General features: G+C 41.9%; 1 protein-coding gene across 2 annotated transcripts in view; it reads left to right on the forward strand.

The window, feature by feature from the left end:
• The window catches only part of Cyfip1 (cytoplasmic FMR1 interacting protein 1), an 89,412-nt gene extending 72,364 nt beyond the window's left edge, over positions 1–17,048 (forward strand). The window contains exons 23-28 of one of the 2 annotated variants that reach the window (XM_029547166.1): positions 3,867–3,954; positions 9,699–9,842; positions 14,214–14,304; positions 15,202–15,332; positions 15,687–15,759; positions 16,370–16,666. In XM_029547166.1, coding sequence (XP_029403026.1) covers positions 3,867–3,954; positions 9,699–9,842; positions 14,214–14,304; positions 15,202–15,332; positions 15,687–15,759; positions 16,370–16,485 — 643 coding nt within the window. In that variant the 3' untranslated portion in view covers positions 16,486–16,666. Of the gene's footprint in view, positions 1–3,866; positions 3,955–9,698; positions 9,843–14,213; positions 14,305–15,201; positions 15,333–15,686; positions 15,760–16,369 lie in introns of both variants that reach the window. The other variant, XM_021190559.2, reaches the window with a different exon arrangement.
• The last annotated feature ends 105 nt before the right edge of the window (positions 17,049–17,153 follow it).

The raw sequence follows: 17,153 nt of genomic DNA on the forward strand, positions 1-17,153 counted from the left end.
AATATTCCTATACAGTTATCTGTATATTAAATATTTCTATACAGTTATCTATGTATTAAATAATCCTATACAGTTATCTATATATTAAATATTCCAATACAGTTATCTATATATTAAAACTGAGTATATTCTGGTATCTCCAGTTGCAATTAAGTACCACAGTATTCATTTGAATCATCGCTCTGCGTTTTTAAACTTCCTTAAACACGGGAAAGATCCCTTCTCTTATTATGGTGGCTTGTCCAATTACACAAAAGGCAAAATACTTTAAGAATTGCTGATTCCGACTGTTGTAAAACAAACCTTCCTACTATAGTTCAGCATTTGTTTTTGGTATCTTGGCTTTAGATGAAAAGTACATAGGTAATAGTGTGTTAAAGTTACTTTACACGAAGAGGAGCAGAGTCTATTTATTCCTTTTCTTTAAATAAGAGGACAACTGGACAAAACACACAGGTCACCTATTTTCTAATACTAGTCATTTGCTCTGCATAAAGGAAACGAGAGAAGTTTCTTCTGGCTGGCCTGGCCTCCTGTCTAGAAGCACATTCTGAACAAAGTCCAGAGAAGGTCAGTCAGGGTAGAGCTTGGGAATCCTGCTGCAGGAAGAGACACAGTAGAGCTCGGGGAAGCTCGAGACAGCTGGGATGTGTAGAGTTAAATATGGAAGAGGTGGCACTCTCACAGAAGCAACTCCTGAAACCACATGAGCTCTGTGGCTGGAGTCTGAGTAATTCACAGAGCTCATAGCAAGATGGATCACTTGCTGTCCTTGTCAGCACGAATTCAGAAACTTATTCAGCACCCAGACTCTTGATGGAATCTGTAAAATCTCTTGCCTTAGTCTAAATTCTAAACTACTGCCTGCCTTGCCTTCACATAGAAATACCATAAACAAGTCATTAAACATTCACTTGATATGCAGATAAACTTAGCTGCTTGCTGCCTCAAAAATCAACACTCTAAAAGAAAACAGAACCCAATAAGAAGATATCACAATGTCCAGCACCCAATCTGGAATTAGCTTTGCCCAGTATCAGAAAAAGGTGACCTATAATGAAGAGAAAAATCAGGTCATAAAACACAGGCAGAGATGACAGTGCCAATATGGTCAGAAGACAAGAGTGCTAGCCATTTAATTATTCGTAAAGACTTAAGAAAGTCAAACACAACAGAGATAATGGTTTTATAGAAGAGAATGGACTGAATTAATACTGTAAATACAGAATCAAAAGTGAAAACTCCATTTGCTTAGCTAAATGTTAGATTCTATTTTTCAGAATCCAGTGAATTCAAAGTTGTTACAGTAGGAAATATCTGACGCAAAGCTGGGAGGGGAAAAAAATTGCTGAGCAAAATGAGAATGGCCTCTGTGAACTGTGGCATGATGTCACATGTTCTTATAGTTGTAATTCTAGTAAGAGCTTATCGTTGGAGTGGAAAGAATATTTAAGTTAATAGTCGCAAATTTGCAAGTTTAGTGAAAACTGTGCAGCTGTAACTGAGGAAGCTCACAAAGCTTATCAGGTCTGACATGGAAGGGAACTGCTGGCTCAGCTCAAAACAGGGTAATTAAGTGCTGAGACTTGACTTTCAAGTTAGTGTGCAGTTACAGCCGTGGGGGTTGGTGCTGAACAATTTCCCTATTCAGGGATTTTTGACAACCCCACTGAACTCTAGTATCTGAGGGCGTAGCATTTCACAAGACTGACTTCATTTCAGTACTAGCTATTAGTGACTCAGGTCCTGTGGTCTGCCATTCACTGACCAGCTGGCTAGAGATTCAGGAAAAATTTCTGCCCAGGTAGTAGAACTTCCTGAGATTCCTAGTGGTAGTGACTGGGCTGGTTTCCGTCCTGGAGATGTGTTACCTTCCTAGTGCTGAAGCATCTGATACGGACTGGAAGATTTGTGCCAGCCAGAGGCCACCTGGTTATTACCATATGACCATGCTCACTAAAACACCAGCAACTGCCCTCCCACATTGTCCTCTGCTGTCACCCAGCCTACATCGTCACTCTCTAGTCACGTCACATGGTTGGTCATTCTCTCTTGCCAGTCTCATTCTGAGGGTTTCTTTTTGGCATAGACCCAGGTGTGATCCAAGAGGCCATCAGTGAGCATTGTGTATGCCGGGTGCATCCACTACACTTCTATTGCTGTGATAAAACATCTTGGCCAAGGCAGCTTAAGGAAAAGGGGTTTGTCTGGGCTTAAACTTCCAGAGGGTTAAGAGTCCATCACCGGGCCGGGTGTGGTAGCGCACGCCTTTAGTCCCAGCACTCGGGAGGCAGAGGCGGATTTCTGAGTTCGAGGCCAGCCTGGTCTACAGAGTGAGTTCCAGGACAGCCAGGGCTACACAGAGAAACCCTGTCTCGAAAAACAACAACAACAACAACAACAAAAGAGTCCATCACCTTCATGGTGGGAAAGCATGCCAGCAGGCAGGCATGGCAGCTGGAGCAGCAAGATGAGGACTTGCATCTTGAGACATGAAACAGACTTTGAAACATCAAAGCCCCACCCCAGTACCTACCCTAATGGTGCCATTGTCTGGGGAATCAAAGGTTCAAATGCCTGAGGGTATATGGGATTTTTCTGATATCAACATGCCTCAGCAGGGCTACATGCTATCCTTTTGAAAGATTACATACAAAGGTTTTTGTTTTGTTTTGTTTTTCCTGAATACAAACTGGGAAGGTTTGCAGCCCACTATAACTAGGATCTGACACCTAACCTTCATTAGTCGAGAATCTGGCCCCTTAACCGAATTCTCTTTGTGAAACACTTGACTTGTCAGGTTCCTGGCCTCTCGGGTGCACTTGCTTTCTTTGCTAACTGTTGAAAGGTATTTCCCTTTTAATTTACTGTACTACAATGTGAGTTCACCAAGTTCACAGATGTATGTTATCAGCAAACCTGTGTGTGTGTGTGTGTGTGTGTGTGTGTGTGTGTGTGCGTGTTATATGTGTGAACATTTGCCTGCATGTTTGTGTTGGTGTTACATGTGTGCCTAGGGCATGTAGGATCAGAAAAGGACATTTGGTCCCTTGAAACCAAAGTTTCAGAGGATTGTGAGCTACCAGGGAACTGAACCCAGCCTTCTGTAAGAGCAGCCAGTGCTATTAACTGCTGTGCCATCTCTCCAGCCCTATGTTTCAACAGCAATTTGAAAGTTTTTGCTTGAAATGTAATGTAGTTTTCTAGATGCAGTCTTGACTGAATTGGATTAAACATATTTTACTTGGTTTCTTCATAGTCCAGAACTAGTGCTTTAAGTACCCAGGATGTCACCACTCATGTTGTAGACTCCTGTCTTCCTCTGTTTCTGGTACATGCCAAACTCAAGAATATGTTTATTATAGGTATCAAGTACTGCATTAGATTCAAGATAGTTTTGATGCTAGTAGACCTTTGTGAACTAGAAGATGTGTTTATAGGTAGGATAACAACAGAGGTTTCTACTCTGGCTTGGATTTACTATTATTTATGGCATTTTAGAATATGCATCTATATTTAATTCTGTGGGGTTTGATTTACTAGAATTTTCCTGTTTGATGTTACCACTTAACTATGAGAAATGAGAAAGGTTTACGATACATAATAAAACTTTTGGAGCGAAAGAATTTGCTATTGTCCAGCGTGGTGGCACATGCCTTTAATCCCAGCACTTGGGAGGCAGAGGCAGGTGAATTTCTGAGTTCGAGGCCAGCCTGGTCTACAGAGTGAGTTCCAGGACAGCCAGAGCTACACAGAGAAACCCTGTCTCGAAAAACCAAAAAAAAAAAAAAAAAAATAATAATAATAATAATAATTTGCTATTGAACTTGGCTTTCCTTATTTTTACCTTGTACTTTCTCACCTAGGTTTGTTCGGACAGTATTACCATTTTCTCAGGAATTTCAAAGAGACAAACAACCTAACGCACAGCCCCAGTATTTGCATGGATCCAAGGTAGGTTGTTTTCTGTTTATGTAACAAGAGACTTCCATTGCCGTGGTAAGCACCTGACCAAAATCGTGAAGGGAAAGTGTTTATTTTAGTTTACGGTTGTCGTCCATCCTGAAGAGGAGTCAGCAGGAAACTGGAGGCAGGAGCTGAAGGAAAGGACAGAAGCATGCTTACAGACTTGCTCAGCCTGCTTCCTTATCGTTCCCAGGTCTACCTGCTCAGGGGTGGCACTGTCCCCAGTGGGCTGGGCCCTCCCATACAGAACAGCCCACAGACTTGCTTCTTGGTTGAGGTTCCCCTTCCCAAATAACTCTAGGCTTTGTCAAATTGATAAAAAACTGAGAAAGAAAGGTATTCCTTTTTAGTCCTTGAAGAAACTTGGATTATTGTTAAAAGTTAGTTGTTTTAACTTAGCATACAAATAGTAGTTTGTTATAGCATTTTCGTGCGTATGTGTATGTATGCTCTCTCTGGTGCCCCTACCTCTCTGGCTAGTGCCTTTTCTCACCCCTTCTGTTCTCATGTCACATGTATTCTGGGACACACCACCACCACCCAACACACAAACAAACCTAAGATCTCATTCTCTAGTTCATGATCTCCTTTTCTAGTCATGTTAGAAGTGGGTCTCAGGTCCAAAGAAAATAACCACACATTCTGATGTATTTGGGCAACACTTTACTTCTGCAGAGTGGTGCGTAGGCACACGAGATCCAAAAGGCAAGCACGCCCAGCCAGAGTCCAGGCTCATGTTCTTACATTGGCTAATTTAACGCAGTGCGCTTGATAGACAGAACACGAGGCTGAGCGATGACCACTCCCAGTGAGGAACAAGGCCCTTTAGCATGAGAAATAAAAGCCAGCCTGGTCTCTCTCTCTTTCTCTTTCTCTTTCTCTTTCTCTCTCTCTCTCTCTCTCTCTCTCTCTCTCTCTCTCTCTCTCTCTCTCTCTCTCTCTCTCTTGCATGCTGGATGAAAGGAATTCAAAGAATCTCCAGTAACTTCACACAGACCAACAGACAGAATATTGGATGGATGGAGGAAAACTTGAACAAGCAGGCCCCAAGCATTTTACATACACATACACACACGTGTTGGTATATGGAGCAGACTCCAACGAACTGACTCCAACAACTTTCTTTTTTCCCTAGCCTTTTGTACCCCCTAAGGCAGTTTCTGTGTAAGAAGAAAATCATCTCATAGACACAGGTTACATATATCCTTAAAACAATCACCACAAAAACATACTCTTCAAAAAAAAAAAAAGATTAAAATCATTACCCAAAAAGAAATTATAATAGGATTATTGATTATATTCTTTTGAAAGTTAAACCTAAACAATTCCCATCTATTTTTCTCTCCCCAAGTTGAATGTAACTCAAAGCAATAATTCTTTTGTCATCAATTAGCAGGTTTTTTCCTATGCTTAGCTGACAATTTGTATTTACCAAGAAACAAATTATCTGTTCTCCATTCTTATCCTCATAATGGAATTGTTTACTCTTAGTTCATAACCCTGGCTTCTCATGGTCAGCTTCGAAACTTGTGGCCTTATCCCAAGATATGAGACCCAGGAACTCAGAGCCAACCTTGAATGAATGTTTCCTTTGATCATTAGTTTGTCCCCGGCCTATTTTCCTTGCTGCTACATTACATGCTTGGAACACATGAAAGCTCACTCTACTCCTGTTCTACCCTATGCAGCCATTATCTTCCACAAGGAGGGGGCACATTCTAGTCTTTATTTTAACTTTGTTAGATCTTTCTGGCAAAACCACTTAAACCATCTCCTTAGACTTCCATTCAGCTACCTTACTAACTTCCTTAAACGACTTAACCATATCAGGAATTCCATACAATCCTTACCTGCTAGGAACCTAGGATGTGAGAGGTGGCCGGCAGTGTGACTAGAAGCTTGGCCAGTACCAGGACACCTCCCTGCTCTTTCCATGCTGTTTTCAAGTGTTATGCTGTAGAGGGCAGCTGACAGCAGGAACAGATCTTGCTTGTTGAAGACCAAGATTGACTCTGGTTCCAAGGATCCAATGTCCTTTTCTAGACTCCATGGGCACCAGGCCAAACAGTACACATACACATTAAAAGGAATACTTATAAGGTTATCATGACAGATGACACGGACCTAGAGGACAAGGGTCTGTGTGTCAGGTTTCTACAGCTGTGCTGGAATACTGACCAAAAACAGCTTGGGGAGAAAGGGATTTATTTCAGCTTTTACTTTCACATCACAGTCTACCACTTGAAAAAGTCAGGACAGTTACTCAAGGCAGCAACTAGTACATAGGCCATGGAGGATACTGGCTTGCTCCCCTGCTTTCTGACACCCAAGACCACTAGCCCAAGGCAGTACCACTCACAATGGGCTGGGCTCTCCTGCATCAATCACTAATTAAGAGAATGCCTTACAGGCTGGGCTGGTGAAATGGCTCAGTGCCTATGAACAGTGGCTGCTCTTCCAGAGGACTTGAGTTCAATTCCCAGCAACCACATGGTGGCTTCTGACCACATGTGAAAGGATCTGATTCCTTCTTCTGGCATGGAGTTGTATAGGTGACAGAGTACTCCTACATTAGATAAGTTTGTAAATATATAATAAATACATGGATAAATTGTTTTTTAAAAAAGAAAATGCCTCACAGGCCTGTCTATTGGCCAATCATATGGAAGCACTTTCTCAACTCTGGTTACTTATTCTCGGATAACTCTAGTTTCTACCAAACTTCCAAAACAATGAACACTTTTATTAGATCTGAGAAATAGAACAGAAATTAATCTGGAGGACATTTTCTCTTTTGAGTCAGGGTCTCATGCAGCATAGACTGGCCTTGAATCCATTCTGTGGACCTTGAGCTATTGATCCCTCTGCTGCAGCTTCTCAGATGCAAGTATAGGCATGGACCACCAGGCCTGACAGTGGAAGCTGTTCGTAACCCTTTCCTTTCCTATCTCTTCTGTGCTCCTGGATGTGTCTTCAGTGATTGCTCTGTTCTTGGATGCTTGTGGCATCATCCAGAAGCAGATCTGTAGCTCTCACCTCACATCCTAGAACCTAGATCAGTGAGCCTAGATCAGGCCTTGCCAGGCTGCCATCTGTTGTCTTCTGGTGGAGACTTAGGCAGAAGAATCTTGAGTGGAGCTATGAGTTTGGACATCCTCAGAGTCTAAATATTTTAAGTACAGCATTTACAACCGTGCCCTCTCATAAACAGAGCAGCCTCCCCATCCCTCATTGAGATTTGCCTAATCCATTGAGTAACTAAACACCCAGTAGGGTGAAGAAGCCAGCGACCATGGATATACTGAGCACTGGTTCCTCTACAGTCACTGGCCACAGGCAGGGTTATTCTGGGAGTCAATATCGTCACTTGCAATATGAAGTCAATCCATTTCACTAATAGTTTTCAAGTTTTGTTGTTTTTCAAGCAATGAACCTCTTACCAAGCAAATATCTTACGCAGAATCCCCAGTCTTTGGTGTACAGTGGTAGACTTCAAGGAAGACCTGGAGGGAGGGGTCATCTGACCTGACTATGCTATGGGGGTTGGCACTGCACAGGCAGGGTGTGTTCCGTGTAGCCAATCTTCCAAGAGCAGTATAGGCTCAGAGTCTTGTTTTAGGGGTCCATGACAAGTCACACATCTGAGATTCATGAAGGACTTGGGGCTCATAGTCATTTATGTTCATGGCCTGCAGCAGAAGGACAAAGCAGGGTCCACACAGGTAAAAGACGAATGAGATAGAGGTGAATTTTCCTTCTGGGTCTAAACAGGGAGGAGAAGCCATGTAAATCCTCAGGACAAAGGCTTCCCTAGGGCTGGGAGGTAGGCGCATACTACCTATGTAACCAGCTCTGTCTTCTAAAACCCGTCAGAGAATATCAGTTATTATAGAAAATATGTTTACCTAGGTGACCATGCTAGCCATGGGTTCCAGATGGAGAAAACCTTATCGGCTAATAACACAATGACTATTTTAAGGCGTAAGCTCCTAGGAGATGCAAAGAGGCTCTTCTTCAGATGTGCTATCTCCTTTCTTGTACACCTTCCTTGTAGCCTTCATGCGGTTCTCATTGTATGCGTAGGGCATGCTAGGCAGTAGTAAAGGGAAGGAAGACAGAGGGACCAAAAGTTCAAAGTGGCAAATGCTGGCAACAGTAGACTTAGCACAATATCTATATGGAGACACACTTAGAAATATTATAGATGAATCAAAATGGAATTGTATTTTTATTATATTTTTAGAAGACTTTATTTATTTATTTTATGTATGAGTACCCTCTGTCTACATGTACACATTCACTCCAAAAAGGGCATCAGGTACCATTACGGATGGTTGTGAGCCACCATGTGGTTGCTGGGAACAGAACTTAGGATCTCTGGAAGAGCAGCCAGTGTTCTTAATCACTGAGCCTTCTCTTCAGTCCCGAAATAGAATTCTAAAAACTGTTTTCAATAACCCAGTGGGACTGAAACAGAAGAATAGGTTTCAAAGAACCAGCAGAAAATGAGAACAATAGGTTTACACCTCACAATACCAGTGTGTAAATGTGTTAACTATAAACAGCCTAAATACATTCAAAAGATAGAGGTTGGCAGAATGGATTAAATGATGATCGGGACCAGCATGTAGATATGTGCTTAGTGTGTATGAAGTCTTAGGTTTGAGTCTCAGGATAAAAGCAACAAAAATTCTTAGCTCAACTATATATGCTCAGCTTAGATTGGTTTCAGTTTATGATACCAAAAGGTAAAGGAGAGAATAGAAAAAGATGTGTGATACAAGTATTGGTCAAAACAAAGCAGATGTTGCTATATTACTACAAGATAAACTAGACTTCAGAGCAAAGGACCTTACTATGAAAATACTTGGGATATGCCAATTCAGCATATTAATATACTAATGAGAGCTTCTATACAGAAATAAAAATTTCATTTTTAAAAGAAAAAATGAGACACTCCATAGGCTGTACACAAGAACTTCAACTCTTCTCTCAGCAACAGGTGTGTTGCAACAAAACAAGAAGCAATGAAGAACTGAAACTCAACACTTCATAGCATTGGGATACGCTCTCAAATGGCCATGGACATTTACCAGGCTAGACCATATCCTGAGCTACAAAGTAAACTTAAAGAAAACTTAAATCTGGCGTTGAAATCACAAACATAGAAAACTCAAACTAGAAACTCATTTTTACAAGTTAAAACAGGCTGTGGCTCCATGGATAAGAGTACTTCCTGTGCAAATGTGAGGCTCTGAGTTCAAGTCCCCAGCACTCATGTTATAGCACAGGATTAGAGGGTCCATTACCACAATGCTGTGTGGGGATAGAAGCCATCAGGTCAGAGAAGTTTTAAGGGAAATTTAGAAAAGACATCGAAAGAAATGAAATCCTTTAATTTCTGCATCTCCCTGCTCTCCATACCTGGTCCTTCCGCAAGGTTAGTGACCCTTCCTGCGTGAAAATCTTTCATCCCCTACCCATGGGGACTGCTCCTGTCAGCTTGTGACTATCTTCTGTCTCCCCCAGGGGATGGTCTCCACTGTCCCATTAGTTTCTCTGCATACAGTTTGCTCTTTAAAAAGATGAAAACCTCCACATCAGTAAGGGCAGTATAGGTTACAAGGGAAGTCGCTCCTTCGCTTAAGATGTGGTAAAAATTGAACACATCTCCCAATGCCATCTGCATGAATGTGTGAGAACGATGTTGAAAACTGTCCTCTTTTCCCCAGGCTTTGAACCTAGCCTACTCAAGCATTTATGGCAGCTACCGGAACTTTGTGGGGCCTCCTCACTTCCAAGTCATCTGCCGGCTGCTTGGCTACCAGGGCATTGCAGTAGTCATGGAAGAGTTGCTCAAGGTTGTCAAGAGCCTGGTGAGTTTTCCCTGTAGCATGGATTCACTGGGGTAGACAAAGTCAGCCATGGGGGCAGGGGGTCTTCTCTTTCTGTCTGGGATGTGTAGCTGAAACAGAAAAATGCTTCAACTTTCAGACGTTTCTCCTAACTAAAGAGAATGGTTCTGGACATAAAAAGACATCACTGTCCTGCCTCGTTCTACATAGCAAGATCTGATCTGTCTCTTACAAATAATATGCCCAGTTTCCCAAAAGGAAAGATTGAAGTTAGAGGACTGATTTATAATTTTTTGTTGTTTCTGCCTGTCCGAGATATAGTCTTACTATATTTAGTGTAAGCTGGCCTCAGTCATCAGTCATCTTGCCTTGGCTTCTAGATTGCTAGTATTAGAGATTTGCACCACCATACCAGGCATTGGGAATGTTTGATAACCAGAATATTATGTTTATTATAAGAGAATGTTGCTTCTTCTATGCAGAAGTGATTCCTGTCTTATCAAAGACCACCACTGTAACTCTAAACTTGAGGGGAATGAAAAACAAAGTAGAAGACAAAAGTCCCAGTCAAAAGATGCTTGGCACAGTCTGCTCTCTCCAGTTTGTTTCTTTTGGTGGTTGTCTATGATATGTAGATATGTAGATTCTGGGAACCAAATGAGGGTCCTCTGACCCAAATGAACAAGTGTTCTTAGTCACTGAGCCATCTTTCTAGCCCCCAATTCTATATATTTCTATATATATATTCTTTTTATTTGTGAAGTATGGGTTTTCATAAAATACCGATCTCTAGGAAACACTGTATAGAGGTAAATGGAGATCATACTGACCACAGGAAGTTTACAGACCCTCAGGTATTTATGGTGGGCAGGAAGCCACTGTAGGGGTAGATACTTCAGCTGTGGGCCATTCTTCACAAGTGCCGCCGTAAGAAAGGTTCCTGACAGATGAAAGTGAGCTGCACAGTTAGTGAGGCAAGTGGTATGTGCTTTTGTTCTGGAAACAAATGTGAGCAAAGGGCTTAGATGCACATGTGTAACCTCAGAGTGAGGTCAGGGTTGTACACAGGTCACCATCTGCACAGAAGCCTGCCTTATGTTACTATTGCTATGAGAAACACCATAACCCAAGACAAAATCAGGAGAAAGGGGGTTTGGGTTTTGTTTTTGTTTTTGTTTTTTTGTGTTTGTTTGTTTGTTTTTGGCCTATACTTCCATAGCGCTGTTCATCATCAAAGAAGTCAGGGCAGGAAACTGGAGGCAAAAGCTGATATAGAGGCCATGGAGGTGCTGTGTACTGGCTTGTTCCTCATAGCTTACTCAGTCTGCTTTCCCATAGAACTCAGAGCACTTGCCCAGGGGTGGCCCCACCCTCAATATGGTGGGCCCTCCGATATCAATTATGGATCCAGAAAATACTGTACAGGCTTTGCCTATATGCCTGTAGCCCCATCTTATTTTGAAGCATTTTCTCAGTTGAGGCTTCCTACTCTCAGTGACTCTAGGTTGATCACGTAAACATAAAATTGGCCAGAACAAAGCCTTATGGTACAGGTTTTTGAAAAGGGAAAATGATATTATTTATAGACCACAGTGGACTTTTTCTTTTAATTCATAGTCAGCCAGTCTTCCCCCTCTCCCCTCCTTCTCCCCTCCCCTCTCTCTGTGTCTCGAGTATATAATCTCAGATCTTTATACTTTTAGAGCAAGCACTCTTACCCACAAGCCATCTCCCTTGCTCCCACCTTGTTTTATGAGGCAGACTGGATGACCACAAACCCCAGGGAAGACCTCTCTGTCTTACTGGTGCTGAGACTACAAATGTGCTGCGCTGGTTTGTTTGTTTGTTTGTTTTTTAAATGCATGTTTTGGGGATTGAACATAAATCATTATTCTTGTATGACAAACACATTATGGATTGAGTTATCTTCTCATCCCTCATAATTTATTATTATTATTCACTGTAAAAGGATATTTTAAAATCTTCAATCGTTTCTCCTTACATTTATTTGTTTGCTTGCTTTCTGTTTGTGTTGCTGATTGTTGAACTTAAGGGTCTTACACGTGTGTTCCATCATTGAGTTGTAACCTATTCTTCCATAATTTATCTTTTTGGGGAAGTATATTTCCCTAGGTAGCAATTTGATCTGCCCGTGTTGTGGGAAATATTAAAAGAATGGCATTTCCCATGCTATGCCAGGCACTGACATGCCACATGGCTCCGGCAGGTTGTCCTCATCTCGGCGGACTCTCTGGCCCAGAGCTCCTGAGACGTCTCCACCCAACTAGCTAAGTTCACCTGGTGGGTCGCTGCCACGCCAGCCCCGTGCAATGACCGGTGGGTTAGCTGTTACAATGCCCATTAACCCAGGAAAATCAAAACTCTAGAAGCTTATAATTAACCACTCAGATTTATATACCAATAAATTCTCAATTCACAAGATGCCTGCACAATATTTTCAGAGCCAATTGATAATGATACAAGCTGCCCACCGCCAGGCAGTGGTGTTTGCCTTTAATCCCAGCACTTGAGAGGCACAGGCAGGTGGATTTCTGAGTTCGAGGCCAGCCTGGTCTACAGAGTGAGTTCCAGGACAGCCAGGGCTATACAGAGAAACCCTGTCTCGAAAAACCAAAACAGAAACAAAAACAAAAAACCAAGCTGCCCACCTAGATTAGACAAGTTATCCCAATTATTCTACTCTTTATGATATTTATATCTGCCTGTGGCTATTTAAAACCACGTGAAATCTGGATCATCTTCCTCTTGCCCCATCTTTCCTCCTTCTCCTTCCTGTCTCCTCAGTCTCCCTCTCTGCAACTCTTCACTCCACCTCCCTTTTCCCTGTCCAATCGAGAGCTTCTTGTTGTATTAATAGTGAAATTAATTGGACAGGGAAAATCTGGCTACATGCCCATGTTTTAGTTAGGGTTTCTATTTCTGTGATAAACCACTATGGCCAAAAGCAAACTTGGGAAGAAAGGGTTTATTTTAACTTTCATGATTCAATCCCAGCCCATCATTGAAGGGAGTCGGGTCAAGAACCCAAGGCAGGAATCTGTAGCAAGGAAGTCATAGAGAGATCTGGAACAGTGCTTGCTCTTCCTTGTGTCTTGTCAGCCTGCTTTCTTATAGCACCTAGGACCGCCTGGCTAGGGAGTAGCACTGTCAACGGTGAGCTCAGCACTCCCACATCAATCATCAATCATGAAAATACCATTTAGACTTGTCTACAGGCCAGTCTTAATGGAAGCATTGTCTCAGTTGCATCCATCTTCCTAAATGACTCTAAGTTTTAAGTTGTTTGAAGTTGATATCAAACTATGCTGTATAGCCCCACTAAGTGTAAAGAAAGTTTGAATCTGAATGTGTGGCCTCCTGAGTACAACCTCAGTCCATCAAAGACATGACATTGTCTTGAACTTGTAGCAAAGGTTAACAACTCTGAGAAGTTGTAGAGTTATAACATAGGTTATATGTAATGCCTTAGTTACTGTCCTATTGTTGTAAGGATACACCATGAATGACCAAGGCAATTCTTATAAAATAAAGCATTTAATTGCTTAATTGTAGGCTTGGTTACAGTTTCAGAGGGTTAGTTCATTATCACAGCAGGGAATGAAACAGCCATCGGGCAAACATGGTGCTAGAGAACTGGCTGAGAATTCAACTGTCAGGCAGCAGGCAGAAACATCAACAGTGGGCCTGGCATGGACTTTTGAAACTCAAAGCCTAATGCCCATCAACACACTTCCTCCAATAAGGCTACACCTCCTAATCTTTCTATTCTTTCTCAGATATTCCAATTCACTGTTGACTAAGCATTCAAATAGATGAGTCAATCGGGGCCATTTTCACCCAAACCATCACACTTAACTAGAATATAGAAGAGTTTGGTCATTTGCCCATCTGTCATCTTTGGAACCACTCACACTTTATGGACTGTTCTGCCTTAAAATACTTGAAAGTTGCAGCCCTCATATGGCTAAACACAAAGGTGACATGGTCTAGCCTGGAAGCCATCCCAAGCCTGTCAGAGGAAATAGAAACTATCTTCCAAGGGATATTGCTCCTAGAGCTGCTGGCACTCTTGGTGTTGACAGTGGGTCAGCATGGAAACTACATGGGAATGTGAATTCTGCTGCTTTATTTCCTGACTACTTCATGTCTTAGAAAGGGACTTGTATTTTAGAGTGTGAATATAGTTTGCCTCTATAGATGCTCAGTAGAGGGTGCTCTCTTTTCACAGGTGGGATTTCATTCCCGAGCCAAACTGAGTCTACAAACTTGGTCATAACTGTATTTTGCTCATGGACTGATTTTCAGAGCACACACTTCCCAGGGCCATCCATGAGATGGAGGGAGGTAGCTGACAGCTTTTGTCTTTTGCAGCTGCAAGGCACAATCCTGCAGTATGTGAAAACTCTGATGGAAGTGATGCCCAAGATCTGCCGTCTTCCACGACATGAGTACGGCTCTCCTGGTGAGCAAAGGTGGCTGGAGTACCCCTCATGAGTACAACCCTCATGAGAAGGGAATCAAGTTGATAAAGACCAGATTTGACAGAAGCCCAAACCAGAATTTGCCTGTTTAGAGTAGAACAAACAAACACACCTTACACTTGAGTAGCAGGCAAGTGTGTAGGACTTTGGGGTCATTATTTGCAGTTAAACAACTGAGGGACCCAGCTTGTCAGCTAGCCAGGATTTTGGTAATGGAGTATTGAACATATTTTTATCCCAGATCCTGAAAATAATCACCTACCAAGAAAAGCAGAGGGAGCTTAACTACCAGATCCTAATGCCCTCTTATTGGGGAAAAGCATTTAAAGCAGCCACACAGGCTTTACTTCCTATACCCTCCCTCTGGCCTCTTATCCATTAGATAGTCTTGTTGGTCTGTAAAACGCTCTGCCTTATCTGGCTCACAGGCTGTAAGAACTTCACCAAAGTCCTTGGATGTGTACTTTTAGATCAACCTACATGACTTGCTGCAGGCTGGTATAAGGCTATTCAAATAAATATCCGTAATGATCTCAGTGTTGCTTTAGGATTAACCTTGGCTCTACAAACCTTTGTCACTTAAAAGTGCTGGGCAGTGATGATACATGCCTTTAACCCCAGCACTTGGGAGGCAGAGGCAGGTGGATCTCTGAGTTTAACAATAGCATCATTTATAAAACAAGTTCAAGGACAAGCAGTGCTACACAAAGAAACGAGAGAGAGAGAGAGAGAGAGAGACAGACAGACAGACAGACAGACAGACAGACAGACAGACAGACAGACAGACAGACAGAGACAGACTATGGCAATCTCCATAGTCAGGTAGTATTAGAATAGCAGGTGTTGTGCCTGAATCCCTGACACTTCTGCTGCCACAGGCATCCTAGAATTCTTCCACCACCAGCTGAAGGACATTGTGGAGTATGCAGAGCTGAAAACCGTATGCTTCCAGAACCTGCGGGAGGTGGGAAATGCTGTTCTCTTCTGCCTGCTTATCGAGCAAAGCCTGGTGAGTTCTCAGTTCAGCTCATCTTAGCTGGGCCAAAGTTTTCACTGCTGGTGACAAAGAAGTTTTCTTTTTTTCTTTTTCTCTCTTTTGTGCTTCCCACACCCCTCTTTAGTAAGGATATGAGGTGGGCAATGTAGCTGTTTACTGGTTCCCTACATTTAGAAAACAAGAATATGTTTCTTCGTTTAAAGAGTGTTTTTCCACTGGTCCGGAAAAGTAGCTCAATGGGCATTTAACACTATTCCAGTATTCTGTGGACAATTGTTTATTTGTAACTTTTCTGTACTAGACATTTATCATCTTTTTCACTATGAGATCCCCTTCCTGGGATGACTTTTTCCTACTCTGTTTTAGTCTTTAGAAGAAGTCTGTGACCTGTTGCATGCAGCTCCTTTCCAGAATATCTTACCTCGAATCCATGTAAAAGGTAAGTCTGCATCATAAACCGGAGTTCACATTGCACATAAAGGAGTCATACTTATCACACTGTGCAGCCAGAGAAAAGGCCAATGTTCAGTTACGTTGGTGCCTGTGGGGAGTGTCTAACCTGGTTAGAATTCATAAACTCAAGTATTTATAATGATATCTAGACCCATTTCAAAATAATACAGAAATAGGTTAAATGGAGATAATAAAAGCAATGGCCACCAAGTTGATAGTTGTCATAGTAGATGATGAGTAAAGAGGCTCACTGTACTATTTTGCTTTAGATCATGTTTAGAATTTTCAGTGAAATTTGAAAACTGCACATTAAACTCTTCCATGTTCCCCTATTCTATAAATAATTACATGAAAAAGTTACACTAGTCCAAACTGAAAGCAGATTCTAAATGGTTACATTAGTAAATCTGTTAGCTTGAATTAAAATAAGCCATTTAATATATATTTCTATATTTTAACATACTATAATATACTTTCCAAAGAGAATCTCTACCCATGGAGTTAACTGGATCTTTAAATTTCTGTTAAAAATTAAACTTGGGCAATTTTAAAATCTTACATAAGGACAGAGCATAATAATGTATTCTCTAATACAGAGGGGGAGAGAGTTGATGCAAAAATGAAAAGACTAGAATCCAAGTATGCCCCACTGCACCTCGTCCCACTGATTGAAAGGCTGGGGACCCCACAGGTAAGATGCTATGGTTACTAGGGTTTGTGTACTGGGTGGAAATTCACATCAGGCCATTGGAGGGTTGGAAGCAGCCAGAACTTACTGTGAGGTCAAGACTGTTGGAGGAGTTGGGAGGATTTGACATAATATTCGGAAAGGGCTGAACATCTATCTCAGAAACAAAGATGTACTCAGATGTTGCCTGTTGTTATACTCCACCCTTTCATGAACAGTTGTTTTTTGTTTGTTTTCCCTTTCTTTTTGAGACAGGGTTTCTGTGTAGTCATGGCTCTCCTTGAACTTGCTCTGTAGAGTAGACTGGCCTCAAACAAATAGTGATCCACTTGCCTCTGCCTCCCAAGTGCTGGGATTAATAGTGTGCATCACCATTGCCCCAAGCTTTTTAAATACAGTTGCTTCTTAGAAGAAATTGTGACAAAAGGCAAGGTATCAGAATGAAGTTTACCCCTGGGCAGTGGTGGCACACGCCTTTAATCCCAGCACTTGGGAGGCAGAGGCAGGTGGATTTCTGAGTTCAGTGCCAGCCTAGTCTACAGAGTGAGTTCCAGGACAGTCAAAGCTATATAAAAAGAACTTGTCTCAAAAAAAAAATTTTTTTTAAGTATATTTATGTGTGCCATATACATTCAGTGCTACACAGAGAAACCCTGTCTCATAAAAACCAAAAAAAAAAAAAAAAAAAAAAA

Source organism: Mus pahari, chromosome 1, assembly GCF_900095145.1.
Source record: "Mus pahari chromosome 1, PAHARI_EIJ_v1.1, whole genome shotgun sequence".
NCBI lineage: Eukaryota > Metazoa > Chordata > Mammalia > Rodentia > Muridae > Mus > Mus pahari.